Below are 17,954 nucleotides of genomic sequence, written 5' to 3'. Positions count from 1 at the left end.
ACAGTATAGCATTTAAAAAACACACACACACAACAACTTAACAATCAAGGGTATTGTTGTCTGGATGTTAGAAAATGTGGAGAAGATGAAACAATGATCAATTCGATAAATGGGTAAAGGAAGTTGAAAAGTAGAAAGTGGAAAAAAGAGCATGAATCTGTCCAGGTTACATAATCTGTCTTTTCTTTAATAAAATAAACACTCATCTTAGACATTTTTACACAGTATCTAAATTCAGGGGTCATGATTTAATTCTCTCTGGAAACACTATGGCCATTATAACTTTATCATCACCCATCATAGAGAGCATTCTTTCAAATTCAATCAAATCAGTTCACAAGTTTATCCCGACAGGTTACAGACAAACATAATACAAACAAAGACAAGCAACCAAAATCAACAGTTCTGCTGCTTTTCAATAAAAAAAATCACTATCTTATTGCGATGGTAAGTTTCATTACCTTAATAACCATTAGCTCAAGGTGACGTAAGATTAAAATCTGGGTATAAATAAACATCATTTCACTGTGGAAAATTAGCACTGTGGAGGTGTGAGGCTGCAAAGATATGGATTCTCTCATCATTTGATTTCCTGACACCTCCTGTGTTTCATCCCATCATAATGAAAGAATATATCGTTAACACATTTTAAAGCTTCAGAATATCCAATGTAACACAAGACTGCAATAACAGCCACCATTTCACAGTACTTTACGCTGGCTGTACATCTAATAACGAGACTACAGGACATCAAGCGTATTGTAAACTCGGCACATGTGTAGGAAATACACCAACAATGTTCCAGGTCTTCATGGCATCAGTCATACGATGAAGCTGTTCCCCTCTGCATCCTTGGACTTGTTTTTCCCGCTGTCAGAAAGCGCAGCAAGCACAAGAAACACAAGAAAGGCACGTTAAGGACTAAAGCATGAACAGTAAATGTATTTTTGCCTCTCAGACATCAAGTTGTCCCCTTTTCTCGCACTACTCACCATCTTCCGGTCTCAACACTTTTCTGTTCTGCCATAAATGCTAAATTTCTTCACCTTTGTCTTTTCTATTATACTCAAACATTGACAGATGGACATAAATATATATAATGATGTGTTTTCAATAAAATCTATTCACCGTCCAAGATGCTCCACATCCTCGATTGTCTCTGGCAGCACAACTCCGCTCATCTCAGGCAACATTGTCACCAGTGCACTGTACAGCACCGACATCACACCTGAAACAAATGTTATCTTAAGTTGGTGAGTTTGAATTTCCCTTATGTGCCATTTCAGAGAGTATTTGAAGAATATTGTGGCAGAAAGATTAAAAACATACCATAAAGCAAGAGAGGCAGCTCCTGCCAAATGCTGGCCAGTCTGTAGAGCAGAAATGGCGCTACAATTGCTCCGAAGTCAGCGGCAGATGAACACACCGACACACCTAGATTTCTGAGAGAGAAACAGCAAATCCAACCACAAAAAAGTAAGACAATCACAATTTACCAAAAGCTGATCTTTGTCGACCAACTAACATTGGATTCAAACCTTAGAGTTGTTGGGTACATCTCTGTGTTGGCAAAGTTCAAGGTCTCAATTCCAATGGCGACAGCAAGCCTCCCAATAATCACAATTGCCTTCTTCAGCCAGACATAATCTGTTGAAAAGACAGATAGAACAAAAGGATTGATATATATACATTTACATTTAGGGCATTTAGCAGACGCTTTTGACCAAGCGACTCACAAAAAGTACATTTGTCACAAATAAGAAGCCACAACATATCACCGTCATGCTATGCAGGGTCGAGGTGATGTCTGAACAAAATGAGTCCTGAGTCTTTTGTTGAAGATGGTGAGTGATTCTGCTGTCCTGACATTAGTCACGCTGAGCGAGCTGTTTGCTTTCGGCGATGGTGGTACCAGCCGACCAGCTGATGTAGTAGAAAGAAGTGCTCGTGTTGGGACGTGTGGTCTGACGTGTGTTTGGAGGTAGACGATTGCAGTTCCATTGACAGCCTTAAAGGCAAGCACCATCGTCATGAATCGGATGCGGGCCACAACAGGAAGCCAGTGGAGATAAATCTGCAGGATTGGGACACAGCAGTGATGTTGGGGGCGCAGGACAGTCCGTCGTCGAGGATTAAGCCGAAGTTCCTCGCAGTCAACTAAAGTGATACTGTGACGTCCTCGACAGTGATTGCATAACTTGTATCAGATCTTCTGTCGATGTACCTGTAAACTGTGAATTGTTGCTCTTTTCTGTACACACAACATCTATTGCATGTCTGTCCGTCCTGGAAGAGGGATCCCTCCTCTGTGGCTCTTCCTGAGGTTTCTTCCATTGTTTTTTTTACCCTGTTAAAAGGTTTTTTTTCCATCAACATGTGAAGTTTTTCCTCACTCGAATCGAGGGTCTAAGGACAGAGGATGTTGTTCACTGTACAGATTGTAAAGCCCACTGAGGCAATGTGATTGTGATTTTGGGCTATATAAATAAAATTGATTTGATTTGATTTGACTGACAGGTCCATGCGATGGCAGTCTTTGAGTTAAATTTTACTGAGGTTGAGCTTGAGGTGATGCGCAGCTGTCCAAGCGGCGATGTCTGTCAGACATTCCTAGATACGATTGCAACATGGGTATCGATGGATGGGGGAAAAGAGAGGAACAGTTGGGTGTCGTCTGCAGTGGTAAGAGAATCCATGCAATGTGATTGCAGAGCCTATTGATCTAGTGTATAGTGAAAACGGAAGCGGTCCTAATAAGGGACACCAGTTTCCAGAAAAAAAAGGGTTTGGACAAGGAGACAAGGAGTCCATGTGACCTAAAAGGTGAGATTTGTCAGGTATGATGTGAGCCAGGTAAGGGCAAAGTCAACAATGCCAAGTTTAGCCAGAGTGGAGAGGAGGATTTGGTGGTTGACTGTGTCAAATGCAGAGGTTAAGTCGAGGGGAATGAGGACTGATGAGCGGGACGAGGCTCTGGTGAGGAGGGCCGTCTCGGTGGGGTTAACAGTCCTGGCGCCTGACTGATTATGGTCAAGGAGGTGGTTTTGTGAAAGGTATGGGATGCAGGTGGAGGCATCTCCACTTTACCAAGCAAGTACTTGGATGTAACCACCAACTTCTGGTGCCTCGGTCAGCTGTGCTTACCCATGGGGATGAACGGGACTGTGAGGCAGGCAACGCCACCGGTGAAGTTGGCAAAGACCATGACCGAGCGTCGGCCCAATCTGTCGACCAGCAGGTAGAAGATGAGGCCGGTGGGAAGCTCCACCACAGCAGAGAGAAAGAAGTCCAAGTAGAGGTTATTGCCTGTGATCCCCAGCCGCAGCACCAGGCCTTGAAACACGACAGTACTTGTAAACCTGGATAAAAGGAACATCAGATAATATATTATTTGCACATCCTTCAGGGATGGGATCAAGTATTTTATTGTATCGTGTAGTAGGAAAAAATAACAAAGAAACACCTGACTTACCAAGCATAAATTAAAATGAGTGTGTTTTTTCTTATATTTGCTGTCCGAAACAAATCCATGACTGAAACAGGAGCCACTTCTTTCTTTTCCTCCAAAAGTTTAATCTGGAAAATATTACATAGAAGAAATTAATCAGATTTGGTTAATCAGATTTCTAGATTATCATTTTATTCAGCACAGTAAGAAGAAGTAGGTTTTTTTTTTATGTTGTCACACCTCTTGAAGATTATGTGGCAAAGATCTCCCGTTGCATTTTGCAATATCCGCAGCAACCCTCAAGGCGTCTGTAGTCCTTTTTTGTGAGAATAGCCAGCGTGGAGATTCAGGTACAATCCTTTGGAAACAAACACACGTCTGCATTGGATTCAATGTTAATATCAGAGCTACACCGCATAAAAGAAGCGAACCATGTTTGCATACCAGTGGTACGAGATAAACAGGATGCAGGGCAGACTCATGACCAGCTGCAGGGTCCTCCAGGAGGACAGGAAGTAAGCCAGGCCCGGAAGGATGACCATGCCAGTGGAGTAGAAAGTCCGACTCACCATGGACACAAGTTTCCTGTTGTCTGATCCGAAGAACTCAATCACTACAACAAAAAGAGATGAGATGAGATGAGATTTATCCTTTTACACATGTATTTATTCGTCAAAGCAAAGACACTTGTTGTGTGTCTAACATCAAGAAACAGAATTAGATTTATGTCCTTAACTCACATTTACTAAATTACTAACATGGCAGATTCATAAGGGATTAAGAGCACAACTCCTCCACAATAGTTTGTGGTTTCTAGGTTATACTAGTCCTTTTAGATGAGCTCCAGTGTATGAACATACAGAGGACGTAGCTGGCTGTCCAAGCACCCTTTCCGCAAAACCCTTGCAGGAATCGAAAAGTAAGCAGCAGCGGGTACCAAGGCGACAGCATGACCCCGACACCTGAGATACCAAGGCCAACCATCGATCCAATGAAACATGGCTTTCTCCCAAACCTGTAAAAATATCAAGTATTAATATTATTTAGAGTAATTAGAAAACCTATTGTGATGGGGGTGGGGGTCAGCTGAGACTAAACAGTGCATAACAGACCTGTCAGCAATGTAGCCAGTGATGAAAGCTCCAACAAAAAACCCACATGCCAGGAAAACTTGATTGAGATCAGCAAGCCAGGATCTCTCACAGACCAACGAGAACTAGGAGGAAAAATACAACATGATGTTTCACCGACAACGAAAGCTAAGTGTATTTACAGATCAATTCTGCTGTGACATTGTAAGATGGAAGGTGCAGCCTCAACACTGTTCATGTTGGCAGAAGAGGCAGGAAGAAGATGCACCTACCTCAGAAACAATAGTGCTGTGGCTTTTATCAAACACCCATCTGCCATCACAGGGCGCCAACTGGGTCTCATTAGAAGACAGCAGCCAGTCAAGCTTGTTGCATTTGTCATTGCTTTTGCTCCAGTCTACGCCAAACCTCTCACAGCGGCTGAATGATCCGGACTGTTCGGAGCGGGGAACGGTGACTTGCCGCATCTCGAGGTCCGTCCAACCACATTCCTCCTGGAGGCGCTCAGATTCAGGTGTCCAGCACCAGTGATCCGGAGCGTGCCCTAAAAAAACCACCCCGACAAGTACGAAAGCAAAGAGCATCAACGGTGATGAACAGAGCAAAACAACCTTCTTCTGGAAAGGCCCAAAATCTCCTATGAGCTCCATGAGTTTGTCTACATTTGCCATATCTGCTGGTTATCTGGTATCTTGCATACGATGCTGTGTCTGCCAGAACACTCCTGTCTGAGAATGTCTCAGCGGGGATGTGTCTTTAAAGAGACGAGAGGGGGACAGGTGTTGATCAAAGTCCTCCCTCCTCTCTCACTCTTCAGTTTAATGGTCATCTTTTCCAGGAATTCTGCAATCTATGATTAGTTGGCCTGTAAACGTGACTCCAGGGGCCCCAGGGAAGGACGGAAACTTTGTCTTCAGCATGTTTTGGATTTTATAGCATATTTTCATCAATGATGTTAATTAATACATTAGCTACGTAGCACTTCATCTGCACAAAGGTTTGTTTAAACAAATGTACCTCCCCGAAATTCCAATTGTCACTTCTTCTTCTTCTTCTCTTTTAAAGGGTCAATTTGTATGATATTGCCGGAATTTTAATTTAAAATGTGATGAAACAAGTGTTGACATGTCAAAGTCGTCTATGCTATTGAGGTTAGCATGCTAAACAGCTTGCTGGTCACTAGTTACAGTGGTGCTGCAAGAAGTGATAGCTCCAGCAGTTTCAGCTAGGACATGTAGAAGCAGTAAAGTCATAAAATGTAAAGACAGGAGATGTTTTTACACTTATTTCCTTACTGGATAGAAAGATACAACTGTACACCGTCTGAATTCAAGTTTCTCTCTTCTACGGACCTAAGACGAGTTTATTTGCCTTATTGGATCATCGCAAAACACATAAAATAAACGAAATAAAATTCACAAAAGTAGTCTTGGTTTGTCTTCCACTATCACCTTTGCCTGTACACACTTTTCTGCATACAATTGAATGTAAAGTTTTACCAAAATGGAGTATTTTGGTAGAGAAATGGGACATACTGTATTGCAGGTTACTGAATTACCTTTGCCTATAAGAACATCATACATCAAGAGTGTCACATGGTTTTCTGAGAATTTTGTCTCGGCTCTTTGGTTGAGCTTAAGCAGCGTGACGTTTTCTGTGTTAATGTACACCGACATCAAGACATCTTTGTTTCATCAGTAAGATCGTTCTCAAACATCTGGGTCCAGGATCTCATCATACAAAGAGCCACAGTGATTTAACCTGCCCTCACAAAATATTACTCAAGTTTAAGTTCACATAAGAGTCTTTACAGACATTAGTCTTTGAATTATGTATTTCAGATCAGTGAATTTTTATGTTAAACTTCCTTTTTAACCTGTAAAATCTTTCAAAATATGTGTTCCTTTGATTCAATTTAATCCTTAAAACCTCAATCCACCAGCAATCCAAAAAACAAGATCTTAATTTGTTCTGCGTATGAGATTAACTGTCTCTTCAGATTGATTTAGGAGCACAAACAAAACAGAGTAGCTCGAGAAACACAGAAGACACAGCTGTGCACACAGTGAGTAGACAGAATTTAGCTTATTGTAAATATTAACCAAAAGTGGAGCATAAAGAGATCAGTGACACTCTTACAAAACTCTCTGTCTGTGTTAACTGATCAGGCAAGCGTGTTTATTCAGTTTCTTCAGTTGAGCAGCGTGACATACAGTATATCATAAACTATGTGTTTCGGCTGCTTTAATTTATTCTGATGAAAATCTGTCGCGATTAAGGCAGAAATATGTGCGCCAATTTCTCGGTGTTCCAACATTGTGGGAAGCATTTAGGATAATGTTATGTGTACACAACTCGACAAGTCATTTTTTTCTTTTTTAGCATTTTATTGTGGAAATGTTGCATATTATACAGTTTCTCTGAAGGCATTAATGTCTTTAATGCAATTTCATTTACAGAGTTCAATCAGTTGTATTGTGAAAGTAAGATAAAAGCGAGTTAATGGTGCAGTAACCTTTTCATTTGTCTCTTAAAGCTGATTGTCACATTATGTATATATATCACTTTACAGTTTCATCTTCCCAGTGCTGCTAAGATGACGTCGACTGAGGGTCTGTCTATGGGGCTCTGACAGCAGTGAGAGAACAGCACCCTCCCATGTTCGCCCAAAACAAAGTCGCCTCCCAGCTAAAAAATAGAGAAGGAAAAAAAAAATCTAAACCATAAATGAACACTAATAAACCTTCCGTGTAAAAATCCCGTATGTGATCTTAAACATTTATGAATACAAGTCAAGAATTATTCATTTTACTGTGAATAATTTCATTTGCTTTCGTAACGCTGAGCTTCAGGCATCGTTCTACCTGAAACATGTCGTCCTGAATCGATGGAAGGTCTCGTGGGAACTCCATGTTGTCGGCCACGTACTCGGCGTACAGCAGCATGTTACTGAACTTCAACACTTTCTTTAGAGATGCTCCCAGGCCGAATGCTGCGTACACCTGCAACACCCCAACAGAGTTAGCGGCCGACTTACCATCAGAAGGAATATGAAGTGTGTTTTCTGTGTTATTGTTGTGTAAAAAGTTGACCTCCGACCTTCCTCTCAGGGTCCAGCAGCATGTCATATTGACAGCCAGTCTCCTGCAGCCAGTGTAGAGCTCCCTCCTGACAGCCGAAGGAAACGACCACCACTTCTATTGAATGTGCGTCCAGGGACCTCTGAGCAATAATGTCACATACAGAGGATGATAATGAGGGCAATAATAGTCATGTGTGGGTGAGAACATGCAGGATTATTACATCCAACGGTAGCTTTGCCAAATAGTTTAGTTTATAGTTGATTGCGGCTGGCTGTTGTTTTGTCCAACCTGATGAAACTGCAGTTAACATGATTTCTCCCCTTTGGTGTCTTTACCTGGTTCTTCTCCAGATCTTTAAGATGGAGACGGCAGAGCAGACAGGAGAACTGGCGGATTAACACCAGCAGGATCTTTTTACCTCTCCCGAGATATTTCTCTAAGCTCACTTGTCTGCACAACACACAGAAACGAGCAAGCTGATGACGTGAGAGACGGGCAATACATCGGAAAGTTGTAATCAGACGATGAAATAAAGAGCACAATTTGTTTTCTAGCTCAGTTTCTTATCAAGTACAGCTGCTCACACAGAAATAAATCAAACCCACTCTCCTGTTCTGGCACTGACGAGTGATGTATCTGGTGAAACGCATTTTGACGGATGGTCTCTGTCCAGGGTTTTAGCACTCAGTTGTAACTCATCATCCAAACGCTGCAGAAAGGAATCCCACTGCACCTGCGTTACATCGAGCACAGTCGGTAAAAAAACCAAACAACAAGGCGCCCGCACAAGAATGTTTGTGAACATATCTGTTACGTCTGTGACTCACTTCTAGTTGGTTAAAGTCCATCAGCACGGCCCGTAATGCAGCGCAGCTGGAGAAGTCATACAGAAAAGTAGTTTTAGTTCAAAGAAAAATCATTTGTTTAACTTTGTAAACTTTAGATATTATATCTTTGCTCCAACGAAGGCTGCAATCAGCAAATAATTTCATTATTGATTCATCTACTTATTGTTTTTTCCATATTCGATTAATTGTCCAATCATGAGAAATGTCCTAAAGCTCAAGTTGACGTCTCTAAATAGTCCAAAACCCGATCAAAACCATCATGGCACTCAGTAGAGCATATACCTCCGCCAAGGCCCGACAGCCCCTTTAATTCAATCATGCCTAATCCAATATAACACATTAAAGTTCAACAGCATCTGCATCAAAACGTAATCACCCTCATAGATATCAGCCCCTGAAAATACACCTCAGTGTTTTTTGTTTTTTTTCACATTCCTGCATTGTTTTCTCAAGAAATTAACAAAAATGTTGCTGAAAAGGAGAAAAAAGTTCCTGGATAGGCCCTTTTTTTTTTTTTTTTTTTTTTTTTTTTTTTGTTCCTAGAGCTACACCAATAGTTAACCGGGCGTATTCCTCCGTCCAACTTTCATGGAAATCAGATAAGCAGTCCTTGCGTAATCATGCTCACAAACCAACCAACATACAGACACGAGTTATGAAAACATAACCTCCCTTTGCAAATGATTACTCTTGAGACGCTGGAACGAGGGCATGTCATGTCAGGTCTTAAACAATAAGAAGCTCTTACTGATTGTTTATTCTCCACAGGTGCTCTGCGTCCGCTTTCTTCTTAACTGACAGACTGAAATCAGAATAAATAGAAGTAAACAAACTCATATCTGCATGTCAAACAGCGAAAAGCTGAATCTGTGGCGCTCATAAAACTACATTAACTCATATATATTTTTAGAAATTAAAGTGAAGTCAGTGTTTTGCAGTTGCAGAGGCTGTTTGTATAATGTGGTTAGTGCTCGTGACCTTCTGTACAGATCTGCAGCAGCTTCAATCAGACCCAGCAGCGACTGTTTCTGCTCGATGCGGATTTTCTGCCTGATGAAGTCGTGGGGAGAGTCTGCACAAGCAAAAGTAAATGAAGTTAGTGTGTAACAGTCTCCCTGCGTTCATTCTTTACGTCCAATGATTGACAGGCCTCCTGCTGTCCACACTCGCGCTATGTCCATAAATCGCCCACCAGCTGCAGGTCACAGCGTCTATTTTTACATGCTGCACAAAGTGCTGCCTACCTTCCCGGCTCTCCGTCTCGGCTCGCTCCAGTAAAGCTTTTCCTCTTTCGACGAAAGCCGCGAGAGCTTTCACACAGGAGGCTGCAGCCGGGTCGGCTCCAGCTGCCATTTTATGTTTGGATGCGGACGTGTGTGATCGTTGCATGAGTTGTGCAACTTCTTATCAGTTGCACCGGGGTGAATCTCAGTTTAAAGGTGCACCACGCTGATTTTACACATGAAGATCAGTTAACTAGTCATCAGGAGTGCTACTGGGTTTGTGAGAGAGGTTGTACAATTTGTAAGGTGTGAGGAAATCCTCCTCAGTTCATCCTCAGCATAGAAAATGTTTTCTTTTATTACTTATCCAACTTAACTTGAAATCAGCCCTGTGTCTTCTTCTCGTTGATGGTTTATTATGCTTATGTAGACCATAGACAAGGATCAGTATTGCATTTAGACTGTTTAGATTATATTATCAGTGATATTTCTGTTTAATCCATTGATTTATGTAATTGGGGGTCATTCTAAATATGGCAATTATCCACGAGCCTCAGCGGCCTGTTTCTATGGAGAACAGATTCACAAATTTCAAAATGCTTCATTCCTTCAGTAAACATTCAACAGCTTGCAATGCTATCAGCCCTATTTCTGAACCACCCAAGATACCTTGTGTGAATCATGAGCACAACCTCCTTCTACGTGTTTTCCATGGTAACGGAACCGTCATCCTTTCTCAGAGCGATGCGTACGCCGTATCATTCATTCGTTTGGATCTTTTCTACTGAAAGACTACTTCTGACTCTGTTATTATGCTCAGGCCACTTAGCTAACACTTCTAAATCCTTGAAAGTGCCGCCAGTGCATCAGTTATTCGGTCACTTAGTTACTCAGATAACTCAAGTATCACTCACGATGGTTTCCCCAGTAACCTCCGCAGGAAACAAGTGGACGGGTGAGGACTGGGAATATGTCCAGATGATCTTTAAAGCCCTTAAACTGTCGCGTTTTCTAAATTGCATCTCTCTGATCAGCTGATCTCTTAAAAATCGACACATCAGGGTCAGACACTGAAGATAAAACCAGCATTTTTTCTTTTTATTGCTATGAATCTCACATGAACCAGGTACAATTCTTCACAGTAGCTGCTACGTTAATCAACAGACTGCATTTCCAGATCTCTCTGTTCTTGGCCTCCGTCCTCCTGGGCCTCCTGGGCCTCCTGGAGGTGTTCGCCGTTGCTCGCCTGTATGTGGTTCCCCTCTGGCTCCTGGACGCCCTCAGAGAGTTCTTGTGATTGGCTAACGTCTGTTTCCGTGGGTATAACGTGGGAGATTGTGAAAGAGCTGGCGATCTCCTGCAGACGGGCCTGCTCAGACTTCAGTTTGGCCAGTTCCTTGGCCAGTGGAGTTTCGATCGTTGGTGTGGCAGCGGGGGCCGCGGTACTCTGGACGGGGTGGTCGTCTTTGGGCACTGCAGGGGTCTCCGGCGCCTCAGGCTCCTCCTTCTCCGTCGGTTCGCCGGTCTTACCGTCTGGTTTCTCTCCGGCTCCCTGCACCTTGTCGTAAAGGCTCTTCCTCTCCTCTTGCAAAGCCCTGCACAGATTCTCAAGCTTCTGGTTCTTGATGGTGACGAGCTCAAACTCCTTCTCCTTGATGGCTTTCTGTAAAGGACGGAAATGCACGGAAACATGGTGGTGAGTTTCTGGCGGATTTTACGTCGATGCCAAACAAACAAATGCTCCGTTTGGAGCTGAAGAAAATGTCCCTTACGTCTGACACCATGTCGAGGAGGCTCTTGTTGCAGCCGTCGAAGCGAGACTTCCACGACTGGCACTCTTTCTCCAGCTTCCTAATTTTCTTGGCCATCTACACGACGACAACAAGAAGCACGTTACACGCGACACGCTCAAAGCCACTTCTAAAAATAGGATTATACAGTTTGAGTGTTAGTGTAAACCTCATGGGATCTTTTTGCTCTCATCCCAGTTTCTATCGTATCATTTGTTCAAACAATATAACCGATATGATGAAGCGCTCTCACTTTGTCCATGTCCTGTTTGAAGCCGCTGTAGACGCTGTTACTCTTTGATACCGTGCCCTGGAATTCATCAAACTTCTTGGAGTACATATCGAGCTGAGGGGAAGCGGAGAGAAAAACATTATACCAGCGTCCAGAGAGAGGGGAACAACAAGCCAATACTTCCCATGATGCCGTGTTACACTACCTGGGTCCTCATATCGATTTCCTGCTCCTTCATGACCTTCACTTTCAGTTTGTACTCCGTCGCCTGTTTTAGCATCTGCGGAATATTAAAATGTCCCATGAAAATGAGCGCTAGGGGATTAGAATTGCAAATGTGTTGGCTCGACAAATCTGATACACGGAACGTACGAGCTCTCTCTCCAGCTTGTGCTTCTGCTCGGCCTCCTGCAGCAGCACGTTGGCCTGCGCGAGTTTGGTCTCCAGCAGCTTTTCTTTCAGGTCTCTGTGTTTGAAGACCTTCTCCAGGTTCTGGAAGACAATCAGGAGGATTTATGAGTCGTCCTCACACGGACAGACTGTTTCATTTCTTGCTCGGGGAGCTTTTTGGCTGCATAAAACTGAAATAGTGCAGCTAATAAATGGAAGACGTGGGTGAAATGTGATAATAATTCACAGGTTTGAGACTGGCGCAGACGCCCAAATGTGTGAGGTACGGCTCAGGTTATGTCAGGCGGGTTTGCGTGTAGGTTTGGGTTTATAGATCCACTTTTTAACCTTTGTTTCGAACCCGTGCGTGCGTGTCAGGATCAGTACCTTCTCTCGCTGGTCGTACTGCGATATGAGCCCCTTCAGCTTCTCTGCCAGGGCGCTGTTCTCCTGGCACAGCTTGGTGTTGCGGGTGCTGTGCTCCTCGATTTGGGCCTGGATGTCGCTCAGCGTCCCCTGGAAGTGGGTGGTGATCTCTTTCCTCTTCAGGTCGTCCTCTCTGCACCTCTGCAGGGTCTCTTCCTGCAATGTCAGGGACGGACGTGAGGGCTTAAAAAAAAAAACCCACCTTGCATGTGACACATTTGCAATTAGCACAGTGACATAGAGCCAGGGGCACATTTAGCTTATCCTTTGAAGTATAATACCCGCTCTGACGTCACCAATCGCTTTGTAGACGACCGTTTTGAAGCCATTACAGCTGACGCCATCTCTTTTTTTCCTTTTGCAGCCAGAGGTGAGCATATTGTACAAAGTGTATCTGACTGAGAACCTGAGGATCCGTTGCAGTAGTGAAATGTCAAAGCCAAGGTAGCTGCATACGCTGGTTTGCTGTCCATTTTACTCTTAATTAGCCATCATTTACTAAACGATCACCACGCTGTATCAGACTTGAAACAAGTGACTGAAACCTTGAACCCGTTAACAAACTGCTGCGGATGAAAGACGTAGGGTCAGTTATGTAACAAGCTTACATACAACCTGACCTATTTCTGGCCCTGCTGGTCTTAAGAAAGAATGCAGTTTCTATGTTAAGGCACGTCAGCATTTTATACAATCAATGGATTCAGCTGACTGACAGCGACTGAAGAGCCTGTTTGTGTGGTTTCACAACACCGGCCTGACAACTGATTAACCACCGCTGTGTGTGATGTTCTGAGGGCATACATGAATGATTGTTTCGGTGCAGATTGTTTTCTCGAGGGATTCGTTTTGTCTTTTAAAATGTCTTGAAAATCTTGAAAAAATGTCTTTTAGAATATGATAAAAAAGCAAAGGTGGTTTCTTTAACCGTCTAAAACTAAAAGATGTGAACAGGAACAGCTGAGAAGCTATAATCGGGTGATGTCTTCCAAAAGTAAAATACACTCGAGTTTAAATTGTGAAGAAATTTCCGAGCCTGTTGTGACTTCACACCTCAGACCACAGGTGTCATGCACAGCGGGTACACTGCGATGTTGAGACATTTCCCCCACCATTTTTTGAAATGCCCCCCCTTTCTTTTTAACAGTGGTGGCTCTAGACCAGTTTTAATAGGCGGGGTCAGGTTTAGGCTGGCTTTTTTGTAAGGGGGCACATACAACCTGGAAAAAATGACAAATCCCTTATTCAGACAAAGCAGTGTTTACAATTTCAGCAATTTTGATTGGGTGGTAAACTGCTGAGACACTTTATTTCTGCCTTTCCCTTCAGAACAAAATCATTGCAAGAAATCTGTCATTGTGTTATTAATGCAGACTCCCTGTCAGGGGGGCACTGGCCCCTGTTGGCCCCCCCTTAAACTGCCCCTGCTTTTTAACAATATGTTAATCATACGATATCATACAATCCCCTCAATATGTTGCCTGAAATCGCATATATCTAGAGTCCTCATGTCCCCGTCACTTTTCAACAGCGACGCCCTTGAGTGCAGTGCGGGTTTAGACTGGTTAATCCGAACATCCACTAGAATAATTTGCATTGAAAAGTGTTTGAAGTGTCCTTGAATTACTTCATTTCAAAAGACCCCGAACCCCTCTTGAGTAGAAACATGACCTTTAAAGTTAAATCATATGTAAGTCTTAAAGTAAAACATTCAAACCAAAACTGCTCTATGATCAAATTATGCTATATATTCATTTTTATTGACATTTTCCCAATAATCATGCTGATGAGCTGCACTTTAAGACTTTCGGCTCTCTTGGCTTCACACCATGACTTGTGTGTGTGTGTGTGTGTGTGTGTGTGTGTGTGTGTGTGTGTGGTGGTTTCAGGTCAGATCAGGAGCTTTGACATATCGTCTGATCTCTGGTGCCAGCTGACAGCCGCAACATATGGTTACAACACCCGGCACCGACGAGCAAACAACAGCAAATGGCCTTTTTCAGTGGCTCAGACTCGATTACGCACTTCCTCTGCGGCACAGAGAAGAGAGCACGGCGGGAGCTCGAGGTACCTTTAAGGTCTTGTTGTGCCGCTGCAGCTCTCGGCAGAGTCCCTCCAGTTTGCTGCGAGCCAGCACGGCCCGGCTGTGCTCGCTCTGCAGCTGGTCCTTCTCCTTCATCACCTGGAGCAGCTTCTTCTGCAGAACCTTCAGCTGCTTCTGATCGCTCCGGTGCTCCTCCAGCTGCAAAGGACACGCAAGACAAAATCCACCACACGCCCCTAAAGAGTAAAGACACATCCCACCTCTTCTTCTTCTCCTCCTTCTCTGTAAGGCTCAACTCACCAGCTCGGCGTGCTTCTTGATGATGGCTTCCAGTTTCTGTTCTGGAGTGTTGAGTTTGTTCAGACTCTGCATCAGCAGCATGGCCTCCTTCCCTGAACAGCCACAGAGAACGACAGTCAGGTCGGGTTTGAGCTTCGTTTTAGAGCAGTTAACTGTCCATGTTTACAAGAAGTCTGTCTCCCCGTGTGAGTCAACTGAAGCCGACTATAAACAGCACGAGGAAATACTATTTTACCTGCTCGTCTGTTGCGGATGGATGCGCTTACGCGCATAACAGCTCCGCTTACACACCTATCGGTTTCAGTACAACTCGGACTTCTGCTGACCGAGCTGAATGAAAACCCACCTCTGCTAAAATCAATAAAACATTCTGAGAAAGAAAGGGAAAAAAAAAAAGCAGAACACCTAGATTTTTGAGCATCTTCTTCTCCAGTTTCTGGTCCTTGCGGGTGTCTGCCTCCTTGACGGCTGTGACCTCCTCGGCGTCCTCTGGCTCAGCGGGATTCTCGGCCTGGTAGGTGCTAATGATGTCCTCCAGCTGCTTGGCCAGGTCCTCTGTCAGGTCAATGTGCTGACCCTCGGCTGGCGGCGCCTCCGGACCCACGGGTGCAGGGCTGCTCATCTGACAGGCCTCCATTATTCTGAGCTGGTACTGAGAGGGAAACAGCTGGTTTTCTGTGACGAAGCGGAGGAAGACAAGTGATGTTCACCTCCTCCTGGCATTGTCGTCCAAACGGTTAGTCTCTCGTGATCTACTCTGACCCGCTGACCTCACGTTCCCTGCGTTTTTTATGAGCAGCCGCGCCTGACACTTTTCTACGCCGTGAATCATTTCGACTGGTTATTTGTATTTATCAAATCTGTGTAATGTGTCTTACTTTTTTCAAGATGAGGATAAATTCACCCAGATAAGACAATTTAGTCATTATCTACTCACCTTCATGCTGGTTGAAGGTCAGGGGAAACATTTCTGGAGCGTTCTCCTAAATCAACTCGATTCGGGACCTCAGGGCTTCCGGAGACTCGGGTCAGAACCTGAGCCACGTTCTGCTTTTTTGTTGTTTTTTTTGTTTTGTTTTCCGGTCGCTCTGATGCTGTTTGTCTGATTCATAATCTCTGGTTATATGAAAGAGCTTCTCAACAGGCCTTTTCACTGCAGATATTTTTAGGCAGAGTACAGGTGTAACTCATAACGTTCACAATGGCTGTGTTCCACTCAGGTCTCCCAGTGTGCACAACAGCGCGACCCTGAAACTGAAACAGCTAAATAGAATGCGGCCATTATTAATATCAGTATTTACACTTGTACTTTTACGGCTGTGAACATTAGGAAGACCTACACAGTTGGACTGACGAATCGGCGTGGCTCATATATCGGCCGAATAGTCGATTAATCCAGTGTTATTGAAACTTTTTACACCGCGTACCACCTCGGAAAATATGAGGCTCTCTTCGTGCCGCCATTATGACTGATCGACTCCGTTCGGGTTACTGTTTAGCACCGTTTGTTGCTAACATCAGCACTCAGCTCTGTCGTCAACCGCAGGGTGTTTGAAATATTCTCCTCCTGCTCTGCATTTTCACCTCCTCTTATTATCGCACCGTGACAGTTTGAATTTAGTTCAACGTGGCTGCAAGATACCACCAGACGGAGAATAGCGGCATCAATCAATTATCACATTAGTTGGCGTTGTTTCCTGTCTTTTAACCAGTCAATTAAAGATTTTAGTCATTTTTGAGGCGGAGAAATTGCCGGTTCCGGTTTCTCGTGTGAGGATTAAATCTTGCCTTCATGATATATGACAGTAAACTAAATATACTCAGGTGAAGAACTAAAATATAAGCCATTGAAAGACGTTTATAACTGTATTTCTCACTGTTTTCTGATCTTTTTCAAAGCAAATAAGCAAGGCACTTAAAAACCGCTCTCTTTTCTATACAGATGGAGCTCGGTGAGATACATTGCACACAGACATACAGTATTTTCTTGCTCTTTGACGGCAGATTATGCTGCAATCTCATGAAACATTCAGGAAAACGTGACCTTTTTCGATTTAACATGATTCAACCCCAGTTAATTAAAGTGGTAACAAAGCATATTAGCGCACCACGGTGACTGAAATGAAGCACCATGCTGCCTCAGTGGCTGTTCTGGAGGCTCACAGCCAGAGAGCCTGTTTACGTGCATAAAATTAGTGCAGCCTTCACACTGCCTGAGCTTTCACAAGCGGAGCGCGTGGCACCTGTTCCAGACCCCACAGGCTATTTTAGGAACTTCTTAATATGGGCAAGATATTTATTTATTTCTAATCCATTCTCATTGATGTCAATGTCAGTGGCTGTGCGTACGAAAACGCTGCATTCCCAACCATTATAAATATCTGTGTTACATAAGCGACCGCATCTATATTCAATATGTTTTAAAGGAGGCAGTTAGGCGGAACGGAAACTCTACTGATAAACAAATGTAGTGTGGGAAAAATGCATTATTGATCTCTTCACACAAACAGTGGTTGTGCGCAATCAGAGAGATGGATTAAAAAGAAGAGTCGTCCAAAAACAAGACGAATCTCTTCTGGTTCTGTTAACAAGTGACACAGGCAAACCTCGACTGATTTAACTCCTCATTTCCAACACAAAGCATTCACATTCAAACAAACAGTTAAATGGTAAGAAGAGGTGTGGAAACCCTCTCAAACACAAGAGTATATTTACGTTATTTAGGTGTTAATGTCCCTGAAGAAGCAGGGCGACGAGCAAAAACAGGGTCTTACCAGGACCAAGGGCCAGAGTGGGAAAGGGAAGAGTGTCGAGGGGCTTGGACAGGCTGCCACCACAGATACAACAGCTGTGATAAGACCACCTCAAAATAAACCAGAGGAGCACAGCTCACTCTGAGCAGAGAGAGGGAGGACAAGAGGGGGACTGTGTGTCTCTGTCCGTCCACGACACCACGCTCGCAAAAAACAACCTCCTCTGATTGTAATCGAAGAGGGAATTTTTACCTCGGAGTGCGTGAGCGCGCCTCACCGTTTAAAAAAGGTTTGTCTCCAGCGGCCATTTTATCTGATACCTCTGCTGC

General features: G+C 43.7%; 3 protein-coding genes across 5 annotated transcripts; all 3 read right to left on the bottom strand.

The window, feature by feature from the left end:
- Positions 1–166: 166 nt before the first annotated feature.
- Positions 167–5,248, bottom strand: slc22a3 (solute carrier family 22 member 3). The gene is made up of 11 exons (XM_030391887.1): positions 4,812–5,248; positions 4,561–4,664; positions 4,309–4,463; positions 3,893–4,061; positions 3,689–3,806; positions 3,473–3,576; positions 3,145–3,359; positions 1,539–1,647; positions 1,330–1,442; positions 1,129–1,228; positions 167–870 (listed from the first exon to the last, which is right to left on the bottom strand). The coding sequence occupies exons 1-11, from the start codon at positions 5,208–5,210 to the stop codon at positions 822–824; spliced, it is 1,635 nt and encodes a 544-aa protein (XP_030247747.1). The 5' UTR covers positions 5,211–5,248; the 3' UTR covers positions 167–821.
- A 1,657-nt stretch (positions 5,249–6,905) lies between these two features.
- On the bottom strand, positions 6,906–9,867 carry LOC115566158 (uncharacterized). The gene is made up of 9 exons (XM_030391891.1): positions 9,715–9,867; positions 9,449–9,542; positions 9,219–9,272; positions 8,450–8,495; positions 8,228–8,355; positions 7,958–8,072; positions 7,639–7,761; positions 7,404–7,541; positions 6,906–7,227 (listed from the first exon to the last, which is right to left on the bottom strand). The coding sequence occupies exons 1-9, from the start codon at positions 9,857–9,859 to the stop codon at positions 7,114–7,116; spliced, it is 957 nt and encodes a 318-aa protein (XP_030247751.1). The 5' UTR covers positions 9,860–9,867; the 3' UTR covers positions 6,906–7,113.
- Positions 9,868–10,770: 903 nt separating this feature from the next.
- On the bottom strand, positions 10,771–17,785 carry txlnbb (taxilin beta b). Of its 3 annotated transcripts, none has more exons than XM_030391888.1 (10): positions 17,647–17,785; positions 15,278–15,547; positions 14,873–14,964; positions 14,600–14,770; positions 12,493–12,687; positions 12,088–12,207; positions 11,921–11,995; positions 11,737–11,829; positions 11,466–11,561; positions 10,771–11,356 (listed from the first exon to the last, which is right to left on the bottom strand). In XM_030391888.1, exons 2-10 carry the CDS (start codon positions 15,507–15,509, stop codon positions 10,847–10,849), a joined length of 1,584 nt encoding a protein of 527 aa, XP_030247748.1. In that variant the 5' UTR covers positions 15,510–15,547; positions 17,647–17,785; the 3' UTR covers positions 10,771–10,846. The 3 variants fall into 3 exon arrangements, with proteins under 3 accessions (XP_030247748.1, XP_030247750.1, XP_030247749.1); XM_030391890.1 differs by having other exon boundaries at positions 15,278–15,524; positions 17,647–17,755; XM_030391889.1 differs by lacking the exon at positions 17,647–17,785 and adding an exon at positions 17,588–17,610.
- Between the last annotated feature and the right edge of the window lie 169 nt (positions 17,786–17,954).

Source organism: Sparus aurata, chromosome 16, assembly GCF_900880675.1.
Source record: "Sparus aurata chromosome 16, fSpaAur1.1, whole genome shotgun sequence".
In the NCBI taxonomy this organism is placed as follows: domain Eukaryota; kingdom Metazoa; phylum Chordata; class Actinopteri; order Spariformes; family Sparidae; genus Sparus; species Sparus aurata.
Note: the sequence above shows the minus strand (reverse complement) of the source record. Positions and strands in the feature narration are given on the sequence as shown.

Bases quoted from the DNA above. Each gene is read 5' to 3' on its own strand.
- LOC115566158 (XM_030391891.1), bottom strand. From the start codon at position 9,859: ATGCAACGATCACACACGTCCGCATCCAAACATAAAATGGCAGCTGGA. The intron at 8,496-9,218 runs GTAAGAGCTTCT...TGACTTCTCCAG, and splicing joins CTGTGGAGAATAAACAATCA to CTGCGCTGCATTACGGGCCG. The intron at 7,542-7,638 runs GTCGGAGGTCAA...GGGGTGTTGCAG, and splicing joins TGCTGGACCCTGAGAGGAAG to GTGTACGCAGCATTCGGCCT.
- slc22a3 (XM_030391887.1), bottom strand. From the start codon at position 5,210: ATGGCAAATGTAGACAAACTCATGGAGCTCATAGGAGATTTTGGGCCT. The intron at 3,577-3,688 runs GTGTGACAACAT...AATATTTTCCAG, and splicing joins TGCCACATAATCTTCAAGAG to ATTAAACTTTTGGAGGAAAA. The intron at 1,229-1,329 runs GTATGTTTTTAA...CATTTGTTTCAG, and splicing joins GCTGCCTCTCTTGCTTTATG to GTGTGATGTCGGTGCTGTAC.
- txlnbb (XM_030391888.1), bottom strand. From the start codon at position 15,509: ATGGAGGCCTGTCAGATGAGCAGCCCTGCACCCGTGGGTCCGGAGGCG. The intron at 12,208-12,492 runs GTACTGATCCTG...ATTGTCTTCCAG, and splicing joins AGTACGACCAGCGAGAGAAG to AACCTGGAGAAGGTCTTCAA. The intron at 11,996-12,087 runs GTACGTTCCGTG...AATATTCCGCAG, and splicing joins ACAAGCTGGAGAGAGAGCTC to ATGCTAAAACAGGCGACGGA.